This window comes from Equus quagga, chromosome 5, assembly GCF_021613505.1.
Source record: "Equus quagga isolate Etosha38 chromosome 5, UCLA_HA_Equagga_1.0, whole genome shotgun sequence".
Taxonomy (NCBI): Eukaryota; Metazoa; Chordata; class Mammalia; order Perissodactyla; family Equidae; genus Equus; species Equus quagga.
The window spans coordinates 138315733-138332460 of record NC_060271.1 but is presented as its reverse complement, the minus strand read 5'-3'; the positions used below and the strand labels follow the sequence as shown (position 1 = coordinate 138332460).

The 16728-nt window shown below is 50.5% G+C and overlaps 1 protein-coding gene across 1 annotated transcript in view; it reads left to right on the top strand.

Annotated features, from left to right (window-relative positions):
• TPO (thyroid peroxidase) overlaps positions 1 to 16010 on the top strand; it is a 54480-nt gene extending 38470 nt beyond the window's left edge. Inside the window, exons 10-14 of the mRNA XM_046663075.1 lie at positions 960 to 1197; positions 2890 to 3098; positions 4892 to 5062; positions 14066 to 14197; positions 15907 to 16010. Coding sequence (XP_046519031.1) covers positions 960 to 1197; positions 2890 to 3098; positions 4892 to 5062; positions 14066 to 14197; positions 15907 to 16010 — 854 coding nt within the window. The remainder of the gene's footprint in view (positions 1 to 959; positions 1198 to 2889; positions 3099 to 4891; positions 5063 to 14065; positions 14198 to 15906) is intronic.
• Positions 16011 to 16728: the final 718 nt, after the last annotated feature.

Here is a 16728-nt window from a genome sequence, read left to right as displayed (position 1 = left end):
CCGTGTGCATGTGGCCTTTTGCTGAGCATCTACTATGCAAGAGGCACTGGGAATAAACCAAGACAGGGTCTCATGAAAGGAGCACAGATGGCGGGTGGATAAGTGAAGAGAAAACAACACAGAACCTTGACAAGCGTTCTGGTTAGACTCAGGACTGGTGCTAGGGACGAAGTTCATGTCACCTCACCTTGAGGAGGGAGGAAGGCTCTGAGGAGGTGACCCTAAGGGAAGATCAGTGGGATGAGGGCGTAGGCGTAAGGAGCTGGGTGGGTCTAAAAGGGCACAAGACGAGGAGAGAGCACCTCAGGGGATGGCAGTGGCTCAGCCCGGCCAAAGACAGGAGCCTCCACTCTGGGGCAGTGGGCACTGCAGGGTCAGAGGGGAAGGGAGGAGGAGGGACAGAAGAAGCCGGAGTTCATCAGGGACCAGATGCTGAGAGCACCCTGAAGCAGCAGGAGACAGGGAGAGACCCTCAATACAGGGTACAGCTGGTTGGACAGATAAAGATGCCCACGTGTGACCCTCTCCTGTGTGTGGGCAAGAGCATGAACAAGTGTGCTGCTAGTGTCCTCTCTGAGCTCTCACTGTCGTTAAGAAGATAAACTCTAAGTGACAGGTGAGGACCTGTCTCAGCTGCTCTGTCGAGACAGGAATTGAGGATGTGGGGTAAGGATGTGAATCCGCTCGGGGTCTTGCATTCGGCATTGCTGCTCTTCCCAGCTTGCTTATGAACAGATGCTCCAATAAGACCCTGAAGCCCCTGCTGAGATGTTCTCAAGTGTTGAACTCTGCGGGGCACAGCGTAATGGAGTGGCTTTCTCTGTGGCTGACGTTATGGGCAGGACTCCATGGCTGCAGCCACAACTTTCAATGGACCACAGGTCCATAATGAGGGAGATGGCATGAAAATCTGACCCCTGTGCAAGGAAGCCTGTCTGTGGCCTCTCTTCCCTCTGCAGGTTACAATGAGTGGAGAGAATTCTGCGGTTTGCCCCGGCTGGAGACCCGGGCCGACCTGAACACTGCCATTGCCAACAGGAGTATTGCCGACAGGATAATGGACTTGTACAAGCACCCCGACAACATTGACGTCTGGCTGGGCGGCTTAGCCGAAAACTTCCTCCCAAAGGCTCGAACAGGCCCCCTGTTTGCATGCATCATTGGAAAGCAAATGAAGGCCCTGCGGGATGGTGACCGGTAGGTGTCTGTAATGGGTTGCTCCCGTGGGCTACGCAGAAGGCGGCATTCTGCAGGGTTCACCTGGGCCCAGCCAGACCTGGCTTCCAGTCCTGGCTCCATGGCTCGGTATGCTGTGGCCCTGGGCAGGTTATTTCTCTCACAGTTTTCTCAGCCATAAAACTGGATTGACACAAAAGGAAATAAATTCAAAGCACAGAGCACGTTCTGGGCACTTAATGTGGGAGCCATCATTGGTTTGTCCGTGTCATCTACTCACACAGACAAGCAGGCATCATGTGAAGAGGAAATTGTGTGGCCCCCAAACTCCATCCACCTCTGGAATCCTCTGACCCCATCTGCCGAGACTGGGCAGCGGAGCCTGACTGATCGGCTGAGACAAAGGCGCTGGAGCGTGCGGAGTGCCGCAGGCGCTTTGATTTGCACGCATGCACGCCGCCCTCCCCTTTCCAGCCCCAGACCTCCGGCCCCAGTGGAGCTTCCTTCGCAGCAGACAGCGGAGGGTCCAGCTCACTCGCGTGTACACACTTTGCTCCCTTGTCAATGTGAACCTAGAGCTTTGAACCTTGCACAGCAGAGCGAGTCGGAAAAGCGCCTGCTCCTGTGTGTGGCTCTGGGCTCCACGAGCTGCAGCCGGTGATGAAACAGGCATCTGGGGACAATGGAGACAGCAACGGGACTATGCCTTCTTTTCCTCCTTTAATATCGTTACACCTCCAGTTCTCTCTTTCTTTGTAATCATGTGCCTGGGTCAGGTGTTTTTCAAGAATATTCACATGCTTTCATTAACCACACCCTAAGCTTCCTGTCCTTCCTCTCTTACAACTTTAACCATCAGTTTTTGAGACGCGGCTTTTCACGTAGTTAAAGATACCTGAGGAGAAAGGACTCGAAGCCATCTCTCTTGGAACTGTATCTTTACCAAACGTGTGTGGCGTGAGGTTTTCCGGGACGAGGAAACCACTGACTGAGAAGGTGGCATTTTGCTTGGCGTCTCCTCTGTGAGCATCACCACCACCATGGGCTCAGCTGGGAGGGCGCCTGCAGACACTGCGGACAGGCCCCTGGAGGGACGCGGGCGTTTGTCAGCCTGATTGCTCATAGCTGAGGGTCTGCCCAGGACAGAGACTGACTGGCCCGTGACGAGGCCTCTTTCTCGTAGGGGAGGAAAGTGCTCCTGTGCAGGGGAGAGAGGAGTTATGTGATAGAGAGACAGGAATGCTCTGTGGCATTCAGGCCAGGAGCTACCCGGGCTTTGGCAATGATGAGTTTAGTATTTTGAGAGACAGGGACAACTATTTCTTAGTGTCTCAGTTTCCCCAGTGGCCACGGCCTGGAGGAAAAGACCAGGCACAGGGCCTCACCAGGCACAGGGCCTTCAGTGCAGACAGCAGCACTTCCACGAAAGCTGGACTTTGCTGTCATCATTCGCTTGTGAAAAACAGTAGTCCTCCCCAGGGAAAACCAACGCAGCAGGACGGTTGATGCATAATAAAGGAATGGTCTGTGGAGACGCTCCCACTGGCGCTGGGCCTTCAGCCAGCCGCTGCCCGTCCACGCTGGCACCACCCCTCGCCCCCCCACCCCCGAAGCCTCACCCTGCACCGCGTTGGTGCAAAGCGACCGCAGGACAGGGCTTGGTGGGTGCGTGGCCGTGCTATGCCCACGCGCACCGCTGTCTCCTCTGTGCAGGTTCTGGTGGGAGAACAGCCACGTGTTCACCGAGGCTCAGAGGCGCGAGCTGGCGCGCCACTCCCTGTCTCGGGTCATCTGCGACAACACTGGCCTCACCCGCGTGCCCGCCGAAGCCTTCCAAGTCGGGACATTCCCCCAGGACTTCGAGTCGTGCGAGGACATCCCGGGCATGGACCTGGCCGTGTGGAGGGAGGCCCTTCCTCAAGGTAACTTTAAATAATGCTGAAGCGTAGGGACTTCATCACGGGAAGGGTGACCTCTCAAGGGGCTGCTTTGAATGAGCACCGTTGGAGAAGACAGCACTGTGCCCTCTGCCTCGGGGACTGCTCACGTCCCGTGGATGCACCCTCCTCCACGGAGGAAGGAGCTGGCGGTCTGACAGAGTCCCCAGCCGGGCCCTCTCTGCAGAAAGACACTGGCCTGTGTGGCTGTGTGGGTGCCAAGCAAACGATTCCATCACAGCCTCAGCCTCGCACCGTGGCATCTGGGGCGCTCACGCTCGGTTGTGAGATCCGTCCTGTGCCCATAGGATGTAGCAGCAGCCCTGGCCACTCCCCGCTAGACTCCAGTAGCACCTGCTGACTTGTGACAACCAAAAATAAATGCAGAATCGCCTGCTGTCCCCTGGCGGGAGGGCAGAATCACCACGGGTCCAGAAGCAGTGGACTCGGTAACATGTTTTCAACATCAACAGAGTGGCCAACATGTGGCTGTGGGAAGGGGGCTCTGGGAAGACTTAAGACTCACCAGGAACCCGAAGGTTATTCGGGATTTAGTTTAGCAAAGCAGAGATTTCCACGTTAATGTCACATGCAGCAAACTAGTCTTCGAATCAGTGACAGAGCCGAGACTTAACATGATCTCCTGACTTTGCTTTTCATACTACACACACCTTCACACGGGAGAGGTCAAGGTGCCTCTCCAGCCTCAGCCGTACTCGGCACGGATGACTCACCTGTCCTCTGTGGTCACGTGTGACGTCAGCGCTGTGTGCGCAGCAGCTGCTCCAAGCAGCAGCTTCACGTTGACTAACAGCTACGTCCCGTGTGACGGGCACTTTTCCAGTTTACGTGGAGGAGACACGTCCGACCCACCTTTATGGGGACCCCGCCACCTACCCGTTAGGGATGCAGGTGGGTGGGGGAGCAGAACAAACGCAGGAAGAGCCTTGGAGAGGCTGCTGCGTCTTCCCGGGAAGGGAAGAAGGTGACCTGGACCCCGGGGGATAGCAATGCAAGTTGTCAGAAGGCCCCGAGGGCAGAACTATTCTGAAGACAGACAGCCACTGTGGCAGGAGGTTGGCAGCTCCGTTGTGGACCCGTGAAGTTTGAGCCGCCTGCTAGATGTTTAAGCAGAGGTGAGCGGAAGTCAGTTGGGTTTGGAAGAGTGGAAATCAAGGAAGAGGGTAAGAATTTGGGACTTATCTGTATACACCATCTGCAGAAATTGTATCTAAAGCCAAAAGAAGGAGGATGCACAGCAGTGAGTGCATCTGGAAAGCAGAAGCCCTCAGACAGTCCAGAGACTCGCTCAGGCTGGAGGGCCGGAGATGAAGACGCTGAGGAGGAGCTCGCTGAGAGACAGGAGGGGTTTCTAGGGCAGCCGGCTGCAGAGCGGCTGCACGGGGGCGTGATCAGCTCTGTAAAGTGCTGCTGGTGGTCTGAGTCAGAGGGGCCGGAAGCTGAGCGTTGCCTTCAGCCACGCAGGAGCCGTGCACGACCTTAGCAGAAGCAGTCACGTTGGAGTGGAGCCTGATCAGAGTTGATTTACGAGTGAATAAGAGGGAATCCGAGACAGGTGGCTTTGCTGGAGGCCGGCAGCTCCGCGGCGTGGGTGGAGGGGTCACGCTGAGGGGCAGCGTGCTTTGTCCGTGCGCTGAAGAGAACGGCACGTGCTGAGGCGAAATCCTGGTGAGGCCCAGGAGGGGTGGGTGCCATCCTCACAGTGGGTGGATGAAGAGCGCACGCGTCTGACCGTGTCTGCCTTCCGCCCTGTGCAGACAGCACGTGTGGCTCCCCAGAGGGAGTGGAGAACGGGGACTTCGTGCTCTGCGAGGAGTCTGGGAAACGTGTGCTGGTGTTTTCCTGTCGCCACGGATTTGAGCTTCAAGGCCAAGAGCAGATCACTTGCACCCCGCAAGGATGGGATTTCCAGCCCCCTGTGTGTAAAGGTTGGTCATTTAACAACTTTACCCCCAAATCCGCGTTTTTCCTTTTTTACTACAGATTTTTACATTTATTATTGTTGTATATCTCTCCCCTCATGCCATCTGCATTTTTCAATTAAGAATAAATGTCACTAGGGCTGGCCCCGTGGCCGAGTGGTTAAGTTGGGGAGCTCCACTGCAGGCGGCCCAGTGTTTCATTGGTTCGAATCCTGGGCGTGGACATGGCACTGCTCATCAAACCACGCTGAGGCAGCATCCCACATGCCACGACTAGAAGGACCCACAACAAAGAATATACAACTATGTACTGGGGGGCTTTGGGGAGAAAAAGGAAAAAAATAAATTCTTTAAAAAAAGAAAAAGAATAAATGTCATTCACCAAAAGGTACCTCTCAGCAGAACTATTTTCCCAGGAACTGTTTTGGCCTGGAAACAAGTATTCTCTCCTTAGTCAACTGTGTTCCCAAGTGGACATCTTTCTACATAATGAGGCACCAAGACAGTCACATCGAAAGTGCCCAGCAGGGTGACAGAGGCAGGGAAGAGAAGGAAAGGAAGTTAGCAACTCACAGAGGAGGTTGTCGCAGAGAGCTGGTAGAGCCAGTTTCCCCAGTGAAACAACACAGAAATGTTTCTACTGGAAGAATCATTGAACAGGAACCACCCCCGTGGCAGCTCCTTTCCAGGCCCATGTCCTCGGCCTCCCCAGGGCCGGGCCCCTTCCCACCTTCCTGGCATCCAGGGGTGGGCCTCTGTGCCTTCTAGCAGGGAGCACGAGAGCAGAAGTTGGGTGGCCTCCTTCGGCCGCGTTGTGAGAAGCTGCCTGAGCCACTGACTCTCCCTTTTCCTGATTGGAGGCGGGGAACAGGTGCTGGGAGCAGAGCTGCAAGGGAAGGGCCTGAGCCCCAGAATCGCGCCAGCAGAGCGGGACGTTCCCCGGGACTGTGCTGTGAAACAGAAGGAACCTCTATGCACAGTCCCCTGCAGCTTGGGGACGCGTTAGAGCAGTTCGTGGTACATGACTCACTCAGAAATGCCCACGATGAAACCTAAATGTGTGACGCCAGCTCTGTGGGCAGCTGGGAGCATGAGCACTCGTGCTACATGACGATGCTCAAACTCTCCAGCAGACATTTGGAGACAGACGGATTGCCCACCAAGACTGTGCTCCTCAGAGAGGAGGTGGCATCAGGCACGGAGCCTCGTGTGGGCTACTTGCTACCTGCCACATTTGGCAAGCATTAGAGAAGAGAGAGACGAACAGATGAAAAATTTCTGGAGACCAATTGGTGGCAATAATGAATGTACTTAATGCCACTGAAATGTACAGTTAAAAATGGGTAAGAGGATAAATTTACATTATGCATATTTACCATAGCAACAGAAATTTCCATTTCAATTTTGAAAACCTGGAATGTTTTGTGCTGGAGAGGTTGCTGTGCCAGCTGCTCCTAGACCCTAAAGAGAGGAAGAAAAGACTGCAAGGCTGTCAGCACCAAGACCCCTGTGTCTGCTGTCAGATCAAGAGCCACAGCCTCAGCAAGGGCCAGCTCGCTGCCTTTGTGGAGAGAGAAAGGATCAGGAAGCAAAAAAGCAAAGCTGGCTTGAGAGCAACATCTGGGAGATGACTTGAGGACAGCTGACGGCACACGGAGCTGGTTGGAAGCAGATCAGAAGCCTGCTGGGTGTGAGGGAATTTATTGCCAAAAAACGCTAGCCTGGACTGGAAAACCTTTTTTAAGCTGCTAACGCAATCTCACACCCTCAGATTTGCATCCGCAGTTTGAGGGCCAGGGAGCTGAGGCAGGCGTACCCCCACATCTCTTTAGGTTTTGGTCACAAGTGATGGACAAGGAGAGCAACCCAGAGAATCGAGATGACGCCGAGGAGAGCTACAGGCGAGGGCGTTCCTCCCAGAGCGCCCAGACTCATCTTCCAAACACTTCTCGCCATAGGAACCCGCCATTCTGAACCACGGTGACAGCTGCACGCATTTGTTATTCCCGTTAACTACCTCTTTGATTACTCCCGATAATTGGGTTCTGCAGCTCATCCTTCAGGAGCAAAAAGTACAACAAACCCCGGAGTTTTTAGTGCGGTTTTGGCTTAGTGTCTGCGCAAAACTGAAATGCTCACTTTACCCAGATTCCTGGTTTTCCGGTTGTCAGTACAGTCAAGGAAGATGTGACGTTATGTCAGGGTCTGGCGTGCTGCATGCTCGGGGTCTAGGAAGACCTCACGTGGTGTAACATCACGTGCGTGCCTTACATCCTTTTTGCCTAAATACCTGGACATCTTATATGTTAATTTTGGCTATTTGTTTTAGGTGTTTATGACCCTAAAGTTCTATTCATAGGGATCTGTGAGGCACAAATAAAAGAGGAGCAAAAGCTTAGAAACAGGCGAGTGACAGAGGGCCCCACATATCCCAGCCCCCGAGTGTGCTTGCCTGGCGGTGCTCAGTGAATGTGCTCCTACTTCCAGCCTGAATTGTCTCCTTAACATGAGAGGGAGTCCCTGCCTCCTCTCGACAATGCTAAGAATGACACCAAAGTCCTGCTGTTCCTGAAGTCCTTTCACAAGCCATCCATCCACTCGATTCTCTCTTGCACCAACCAGTTCCCACCTCAGTGCCTCCTTACTTGGGCCATCTCAGTGGCTCCTTCTTCCATCTCCCCAACCCTTAGCTTCCACGCGCCTCCATGACTTCAAATGTGAACTGAGGGTGGTGGCGAGGTCTACCTGACTGCTTGTCAACTTAAATCGGTTAAGTGCATGGTAAGAATGACACGCACATGTTTAATGTCCAATGCTGTTAACAGAGGAAGTCAAAAGCAGATGGTCAAGACTGGGGTAGGCCCACGTCAGGAACCCTTATGCTGCATAAATTAGCAGTGTGTCCGTTGACTTGGAATACTGTCCAAAATATATCACTAAGTAAAAATTCAAGTTCCAGAGTAATGTGCATGAGGAGAATCCATGAAGATTTTTTTTTTTTGAGGAAGATTAGCCCTGAGCTAACATCTGCCACCAATCCTCCTCTTTTTGCTGAGGAAGACTGGCCCTGAGCTAACATCCATGCCCATCTTCCTCTATCTCATACATGGGACGCCTACCCACAGCATGGCTTGCCAAGCGGTGCCATGTCCACACCCGGGATCTGAACCAGCAAACCCTGGGCTGCTGAAGCAGAACGTGTGAACTTAACCGCTGTGCCACTGGGCCAGGCCCATGCAGATTTTTTCAAAAGCAGTGGAACCTATTTACTTGTAAGCTATTTATGTGTTTTCATGAAGGTCAGATATGATATCAAAAACATAAAATGTGAGGGGCTGGCCCAGTGGCATAGTGGTTAAGTAAGTTTGCACTTTCCACTTTGGCAGCTCAGGGTTCACAGATTCGGATCCCGGGCACAGACCTAGCATCACTCATCAAGCCATGCTCTGGCGGCATCCCACATAAAATAGAGGAAGATGAGCACAGATGTTAGCTCAGTGACAATCTTCCTCAGCAAAAAGAGGAGGATTGGCAACAGATGTTAGCTCAGGGCTAGTCTTCCTCACAGATAAATAAATAAAATGTGAGAGGAGAGGAGTAAAAGAGTAGAGCTTTTAGCAAGAGGTCAAACTTAAGAGACCATCAACTCAATATAGTCTGTTGTATACATATGATTACATATGGTAATCACAAATCAGAAACCTATAATAAATACACAAATAATTAAGAGAAAGAAACCCAAACATAATACTAAAGAAAGCCATCAAATCACAAGGGAAGAGAGCAAGAGAAGAAGAAAGGAACAGAGAAGAACCACAAAAACACCCAGGAAGGGGGGGTGGGGGTGGGGGGAGGGCACAAAGGGTGAAGTGGTGCACCCACAACATGACTAACAATAATGTACAACTGAAATCTCACAAGGTTGTAATCTATCATAATCTTAATAATAATAATAAAAAAAAAACACCCAGGAAAAAAGTAACAAAATGGCAATAAGTACCTACTTATCAATAGCTACTTTAAGTGTCAGTGAACTAAATGCTCCAGTCAAAAGGCACAGGGTGGCTGACTAGATCAAAAAACAAGACCCACATATATGCTGCATACAAGAGACACACTTCAGACCTAAAGACACTCAGAAACTGAAAGTAAAATGATGGTAAAAGATACTCTATGCAAGTGGCAAAGAAAAGAAAGCTGGGGTAGCATTACTTATATCAGACAAAATAGACTTTAAAACAAAAAATGTAACGAGAGACAAAGAAGGGCACTACATAATGATAAAGAGACCAATCCAACAAGAGGATATAACACTTGTAAATATCTATGCATTCAACATAGGAGCACCTAAACATATAAAGCTATTCATTAACAGACATAAAAGGAGAAATAGACAGTAACACCATAATAGTAGGGGATTTTAAGACTCCACTTATACCAATGGATAGATCATCCAAACAGAAAACCAATAAGGGAACGTTGACCTTAAATGACACATTAGATCAGATGGACTTAGTAGATATATACATAACATTCTATCCAAAAACCACAGAATACACATTCTTTTCAAATGCACATGGAACATTCTCCAGGATTGATCACATATTAGGCCACAGAACAAAATTTAAGAAGATTAAAATAACACCAACCATCTTTTCTGACCACAATGGTATGAAACTAGAAATCAACTACAGGAAGAAAATTGGAAAAGCCACCAATCTGTGGAGATTAAACAAAATGCTACTGAACAATGATTGGGTCAACAAAGAAACCAAGAGAAATAAAAAAGTACATAAGAGTATAAGAGATTACTACAAAAAGCTACATGCCAACAAATTGGATAATCTAGAAAAAATGGATAAATAATTAGAATCATACAACCTTCCAACACTAAATCAAGAAGTAGAGAATCTGAATAGACCAATCACCAGTAAGGATATCAAAACAGTAATAAAAAACCTCCCCAAAAATAAAAGTTCAGCGCCAAATGGCTTCCCTGGTGAATTCTACCAAACATTCAAAGACTTAATACCTATCCTTCTCAAGCTTTTCCAAAAAATTGAAGAGGAGGGAAAGCTTCCAAACTCATTCTATGAAGCCAACTTTAGCCTGATGCCAAAACCAGACAAGGACAACAGAAAAAAAGAAAATTATAGGCCAGTATCACTGATAAACATCAATGCAAAAATCCTCAACAAAAGGGGCTGGCCTGGTGGAGTAGTGGTTAAGTTTGCACATTCTGTTCCAGTGGCCCAGCATTCACAGGTTCGGATCACAGGTGCAGACCTACACACTGCTCATCAAGCCAATCTGTGGCAGCATCTTACATACAAAACAGAGGAAGATTGGCACAGATGTTAGCTCAGAGACAATCTTCCTCAGGCAAAAAGAGGAAGATTGGCAACAGATGTTAGCTCAGGGCCAATCTTCCTCACAAAGACAAAAACCAAAAAAGCCTCAACAAAAGACTAGCAAATCGAATACAATAATACATTAAAAAGATCATACAGCATGATCAAGTGGGATTTATTCCAGGGATGCAGAGATGGTTCAGCATCCACAAATAAATCAATGTGATAGACCACATTAAGGAAATCAAGAATAAAAATCACATTATCATCTCAATAGATGCAGAGAAAGCATTTGACAAGACACAGCATCCATTTATGATAAAAGCTCTCAATAAAATGGGTATAGAAGGAAGGTATCTCAACATAATAAAGGCCATATATGATAAACCCTCAGATAATATTCTCAATGGAGAAAAACTGAAAGCCATCCCTCTAAGAACAGGAACCAGACAAGGATGCCCACTTTCACCACTCTTAATTAACATAGTATTGGAAGTCCTAGCCAGAGCAATCAGGCAAGAAAAAGAAATAAAAGTGATCCAAATTGGAAAGGAAGAAGTGAAACTGTCACTGTTTGAAGATGACATGATTTTATATATAGAAAACCCAGAGAACCTACCAAAAAACTTTTAGAAATGATAAATTAATAAGGTAAAGTTGTAGGATGCAAAATCAACATACAAAAATCAATTGCATTTCCATATACCAGCAACAAAGTAGCAGAAAGATAAATTAAGATACAATCCCGTTTACAATTGCAACAAAAAGAATAAAATACCTAGGAGTAAACTTAACCAAAGAGGTGAAAGATCTGTACACTGAAAACTATAAAACATTGTTGAAAGAAATCGAAGAAAACACAAAGAAATGGAAAGAGATTCCATGCTCTTGGATTGGAAGAATTAACATAGTTAAAATGTTGATACTTCCTAAAGCAATCTACAGATGCAATGCAATCCCCATCAAAATTCCAACAACATTTTCCACATAAATAGAACAAAGAACCCTAAAATTTATATGGAACAACAAAAGACCCTGAATATCCCAGAAATAAACCCACACATCTATGGACAGCTAATTTTCGACAAGGGAGCCAAGAGCATACGGTGGAAGGAGAGTCTCCTCAATAAATGGTGTTGGGAAAACGGGACAGTCACATGCAAAAGAATGAAAGTAGACCCTTATCTTACACCAATCACAAAAATAAACTCAAAATGGATTAAAGACTTGAATGTAAGACCTGAAACCATGAAACTTCTAGAAGAAAACATAGGCAACATGCTCTTTGACATCAGTCTTAGCTGCATATTTTCAAGTACCATGTCTGACCAGGCAAGGGAAACAATAGGAAAAATGAACAAATGGGACTACGTCAAACTAAAAAGCTGCTGCACAGCAAAGGAAACCATCAAAAGAACGAAAAGACAACCTAACAATTGGGAGAAGATATTTGCAAACCGTACATCAGATAAGGGGTTAATATCCAAAATGTATAAGGAACTCATACATCTCAGCAACAAAAAAGTAACAACCCAATTAAAAAATGGGTAAAAGATCTGAACAGAGATTTCTTCAAAGAAGATGTACAGATGGCCAACAGGCACACGAAAAGATGTTCAACGTCACTAATGATTAGGGAAATGTAAATCAAAACTATAGTGAGATATCACCTCACACCTGTCAGAATGGCTGTAATTAACAAGACAAGAAATAATAAATGTTGGAGACGATGTGGAGAAAAGGGAAGCCCCATACACTCCTGGTGGGAGTGAAAATTGGTGCAGCCACTATGGAAAACCGTATGGAGATTCCTCAAAAAATGAAGACTAGGGCCAGCCCCATGGCGTAGTGGTTAAGTCAGGTGTGAACCACTTCTGCGGTCCGGGTTCCAGGGTTCAGATCCCAGGCATGGACGTACACCACTCGTCAGCCACGTTGTGGTAGCGACCCACATATAAATTGGAGGAATATTGGCACCGATGTTAGCTCGAGAAGAATCTTCCTCACCAAAAAAAAAATTACGACTAGAACTACCATATGATCCAGCTGAAGGTCTTCACCCGGATCGCGTGTCAATGTATCTGTGGTTGCAGGAAGGAAGGTCTCTGGCTCAGCTGGATGTTTAATACCTGCAGTCAAATGAGATTCGCTCCTCTCTTCTCAACCCTGCACATCCACTAAAATCCATCCACACAAAAATCTGATGGAATGGGAAAACTAGCAAATGAATTGTGATGAATTGCTTTCCAGGGCTTTAAAGCCGTGAGTTCAAAATGGACAAAAAGCTCTGTCTGCGGCTTTCTGCTGTGGTTATTGCCAGGAGGTCAGGTAATAAATGACTACAGTAAATGCTTCCGTGTCTGTTGCAGAGAATGAGACGGGCAGTCAGCACGATGTGCTCAGGGGACAGGAACATCTGTGCCAATGTCAGGGCCAGCTGGGGCAGGGCTTGGGGACCCATCTGCAGCTCTTCTTGGAAGCAGAGAAACCTGAGAGAAACCTGGCCAGGCAGGTGGAGCCTCGGCCCTCCTGCAGATTGATGGGGGAACCTGGGGACACGTGGGCCTGAGCCAGCTCCCCCTCCTTTGTGAAGAGATTCTGGCTGAGTCCTAGCCCCCAGCACCTCAGAATGCGCCTTCTTAGGAAATAGGGCCTTTGCAGGTGCAATCAAGTTAAAACGAGGGTACAGGATAGGCCCCAATCAGATAGACTGGTGTCCCTATGAGAAGAGGAGAGACACAGAGGGAAGACGGTGCTGTGAAGACAGAGGATGAGGAGATGCAGCCACAGGCCAGGGGACACCAGGGACCGCCAGCACCATCAGGGGCTGGGAGAGGCCAGGAAGAGTCCTCCCACAGAGTCCTTGGGGGAGCAAGCATGGCCTGCCTGGCCTTGTGGCCTCCAAAGCCTTGGGAAGGGAGATCTGTGTTGTTTGAAGCCCCTAGTCTGTGTGCATGGGGAGCTCCACATGGCTAAGTCTGAGCTCAGGGCACTGGGCGAGGCAGAGGATCAGAGAAAGCAGATGCTGCTCGGAGGGAATTGTGCCAGGAAAGGGCTGCGCTGGGGGACAGGGGAGCCTGAGGCACAGCTGCTTTGCAGGGCCTGCCGGTCCTTCCCTGCAGGTCCATCCCACATTTCACATCCCACATCCCACGTCCCACATCCCACATCTCACATCCCACGTCTCACATCCCATATCCCACATCCCACGTCCCACATCCCACATGCCACGTCCCACGTCTCCTGTCCCACATCCCACATCTCACATCTCACGTCTGTGGGGTGGTTGCCGTGTTTTGGGGGCAGCGACTTGGATTTTCATGCTGTCGTAACAAAGTCAAGCACAGTCGCATATTCCTTCTGCCCCGACCCCATGTCCTGGCTCTCTGTGACAGCATGCACACGTGGCTGCCCAAGGCACGGTGCCACCTTAGACGGACGCTGTGTCCAGGAAGGCCTTGATAGGGTCAGCTATAGACAGAACACCTCCTAGTAACTTCTACGATAGACAGACACAGCCACAGCTCCGAGTCACTCTTCCCCGCTGGCTGGGGATTCCACACGGCCCCAACCCCTCGACACTCGGGCCTGCAGGAGGCCGAGGTGGGGGATGCAGGCCCTGTCTCAGATGTGCCTGACCTCTGCCCTGTGTGTGCAGACATCAACGAGTGTGAAGACATGATGGACCCTCCCTGCCACCTGTCAGCCCGCTGCAAGAACACCAAGGGCAGCTTCCAGTGCGAGTGCACAGATCCCTATGTTCTGGGAGAAGATGGAAGGACCTGCGTTGGTGAGATGGCTCTCCTCGTGCATCCTGACGGGGGTGGGTGGGGAGGCGGCGTGTCTGACACGGCACCCTCAGGGACGACTGAAGGTCATCCTTCTAGCTATGCTGTGGCTGGTGTTTCGTGCATGTCCACTCCACTACCTCTCAGATGCTGGGGGGAGCAGGGGACCAGCCAGTTCATTCCTAAACCTACAAGACTATTGTGAAATACTCAACAGTGCAGCCCTGGTCCAAACTGTCAGCCAGCTTCATCCCCCAGGGAATTACCTCTGGGAGGTAAGCATGACGTTTAATCCCCACATACAGAACAGAGAGGTTAAATGACTTGCTCGGGATCACACAGCCTCTCAGTTGTAGATCTGGGAATTGTAGCTTGGCTTCTAGATCCTGTAGAAGAAAAATGATGCTAATACTTGTTAAAATGGCAAGACATTTTATCCTCACTACTGCAGCAGGGGAGGGAGACCTCCATACAGAACTGAGCTCAACCCCAAACATAGCAAAGGCAGCTGGAGATTTACAGCCAATGGGCGAAGTAAGGGTCCATGGAAGGAACAGTTCCCAGGGGACTGGGTGGGTGTCAGGGTCTCCTTCGGAGTCGCAGCCTAGCCGCTCACTGGCAGGCCGGCCCGGAGCCCCTGCTTTCCCCTTGACATCTGCATGACTGGTTCCCCACAGGCCAGGGCTGGGGAGGACCCTGAGGACGTGAGGCTGGAGGCGTGCCTGGGACGCGGGCGCTGCCGTCGTCCGTCACTAACGATGACTGGGCCTTTCTCGGACAAACAAAGGAGGATGTTCCCAGACAGCTAGAAGCACGGGGAGAACCCCGTGTGGCACGAGGCTTGTGTGTCTCCTCTGCCCTCGGCCCTCCCTCAGGGCTGTGCCTGCCGGGGCGTTGTGCGGGCTGGTTCCTTGTATCTGACTAAAGGCAACGAGAGCCGGAGGGGGGTTCAAAGAACTCGGTATTCATAGATCGCTTCCGAGGAGCGCAGTCCAGGCAGCTGGATGGTTCAGGCGTCAGATCCAGATCCAGGAGGGTTCACGGGCGCGGTTTGAGCATTGTGGGCAGCAGCAGGCAGCCAGGCGGCTGGAACTTGAAGCCGCGTCGGAGAAGGCGCGGTGGGTGGTAGCTGAGAGCCTGCTGCCGTCTGGCTCCCACGGGCTCTGACTCCACACGGTGGGGACTACTCCTTCCCTCAACCGCTGCTCTCCTCCTGCTCGCTTCTGCAGAAAGCAAGTGTGCCGAGGGCGTGAAGGCACACGCCACACAGTGATCTTCCTGCCATCTGCCCACCAGTCACTCACTCTGCACCCACTTTCCGTCCCCCTTGGGTGCTCTTGGGGTCCCCAGGGTCTCTGCAGTGGGCTCAGCGTGCTCCCCGGGGTCGAGAGGAAGAGAGGTTCACTGTTCCTGATCAAAGGCTGGATGCTGAGCAGTGAGGCCTGTCACCCGAGAAGGGCCGAGGTCTCCCCTGCTCCCTGCAGGCCCCCCTCACACCTGGGGGGCATGTCTGCACACATGGCTGCTTCCAGGCAGGTCCAGGCAGGTCCAGGCAGGTCCATGCAGGTGCATGCCGCTTGGTGCATCCTGCTGTCTGTTGCATGTGGGGGTCAGCCAGACCTGGGATCAGGGTGGGCTGGGGTCAGACAGGGCACGCTGGCCACTGCTCTGGGCTCGGCACGCTTGCTGACCAGCTCCGTTCTTGCTCCAGACTCTGGAAGGCTCCCGAAGGCATCCTTGGTCTCCCTGGCCCTGGGTGCCCTGCTCGTCAGCTGCCTGGCAGGTCTCGCCTGGATGGCCATCTGCAGATGGTAAGACCCGCTCCTCAGCTCCACAAGGCCTTTTCCTCTCCTGTGGACAAGGCTGGTGATGATGCTGTGGGATTTTCCTGAAGCCAGTGTGAGTTATCCGTACCCCAACTCACCTATCTACAGAGCCATTTTGTACAAAGCATTGGACTTTCTGGACCTCTCGTCACGTTTAGATCATGACCGTGGAGTGATCATCACACACTTTAGGGGCGTGGGCACCTGTGGGTGGAGAGGCAGCGAGGGTGATTCTTGGTAAGCTTAAATGATGGCATTGAGTCTCTCTCGTTAGGAGTCAAGGGTCTTACAAAGGTTTCTCAGAGAAAAAAGATCATCCCTGGACAAAAATCTCATTTCTGAGTCATCCCCTCCCTTAAGGGCAGACTGCGTGGAAATTGGGAACCTGAGAGTTGAACTTTTATATTAAAAATGGCACTGCCCTCGGGGCCTTCAGAAGCCCATCTGAGCGTTTCTGGCTGGGAGAGCATTCTCTGCGGGGAACCTGGGGCTGCCTCTAAGGGATGTGGGGGCTGCACGAGCTCCATCTCCACCCCTCTCTCTAATTCTTAACTCACAGCTCTTAAGACTCAGACTCTGAATGTCACTTAATTTTCTAACACAGTTGTTTATTTTAAATAGAAAATAGCTGATAAAAATAACAGCAAAACAAGAAGCCATTGCATCGCTAGTCTGGCCGCAGCCCGTGCCCACCACCAGCACCTGCA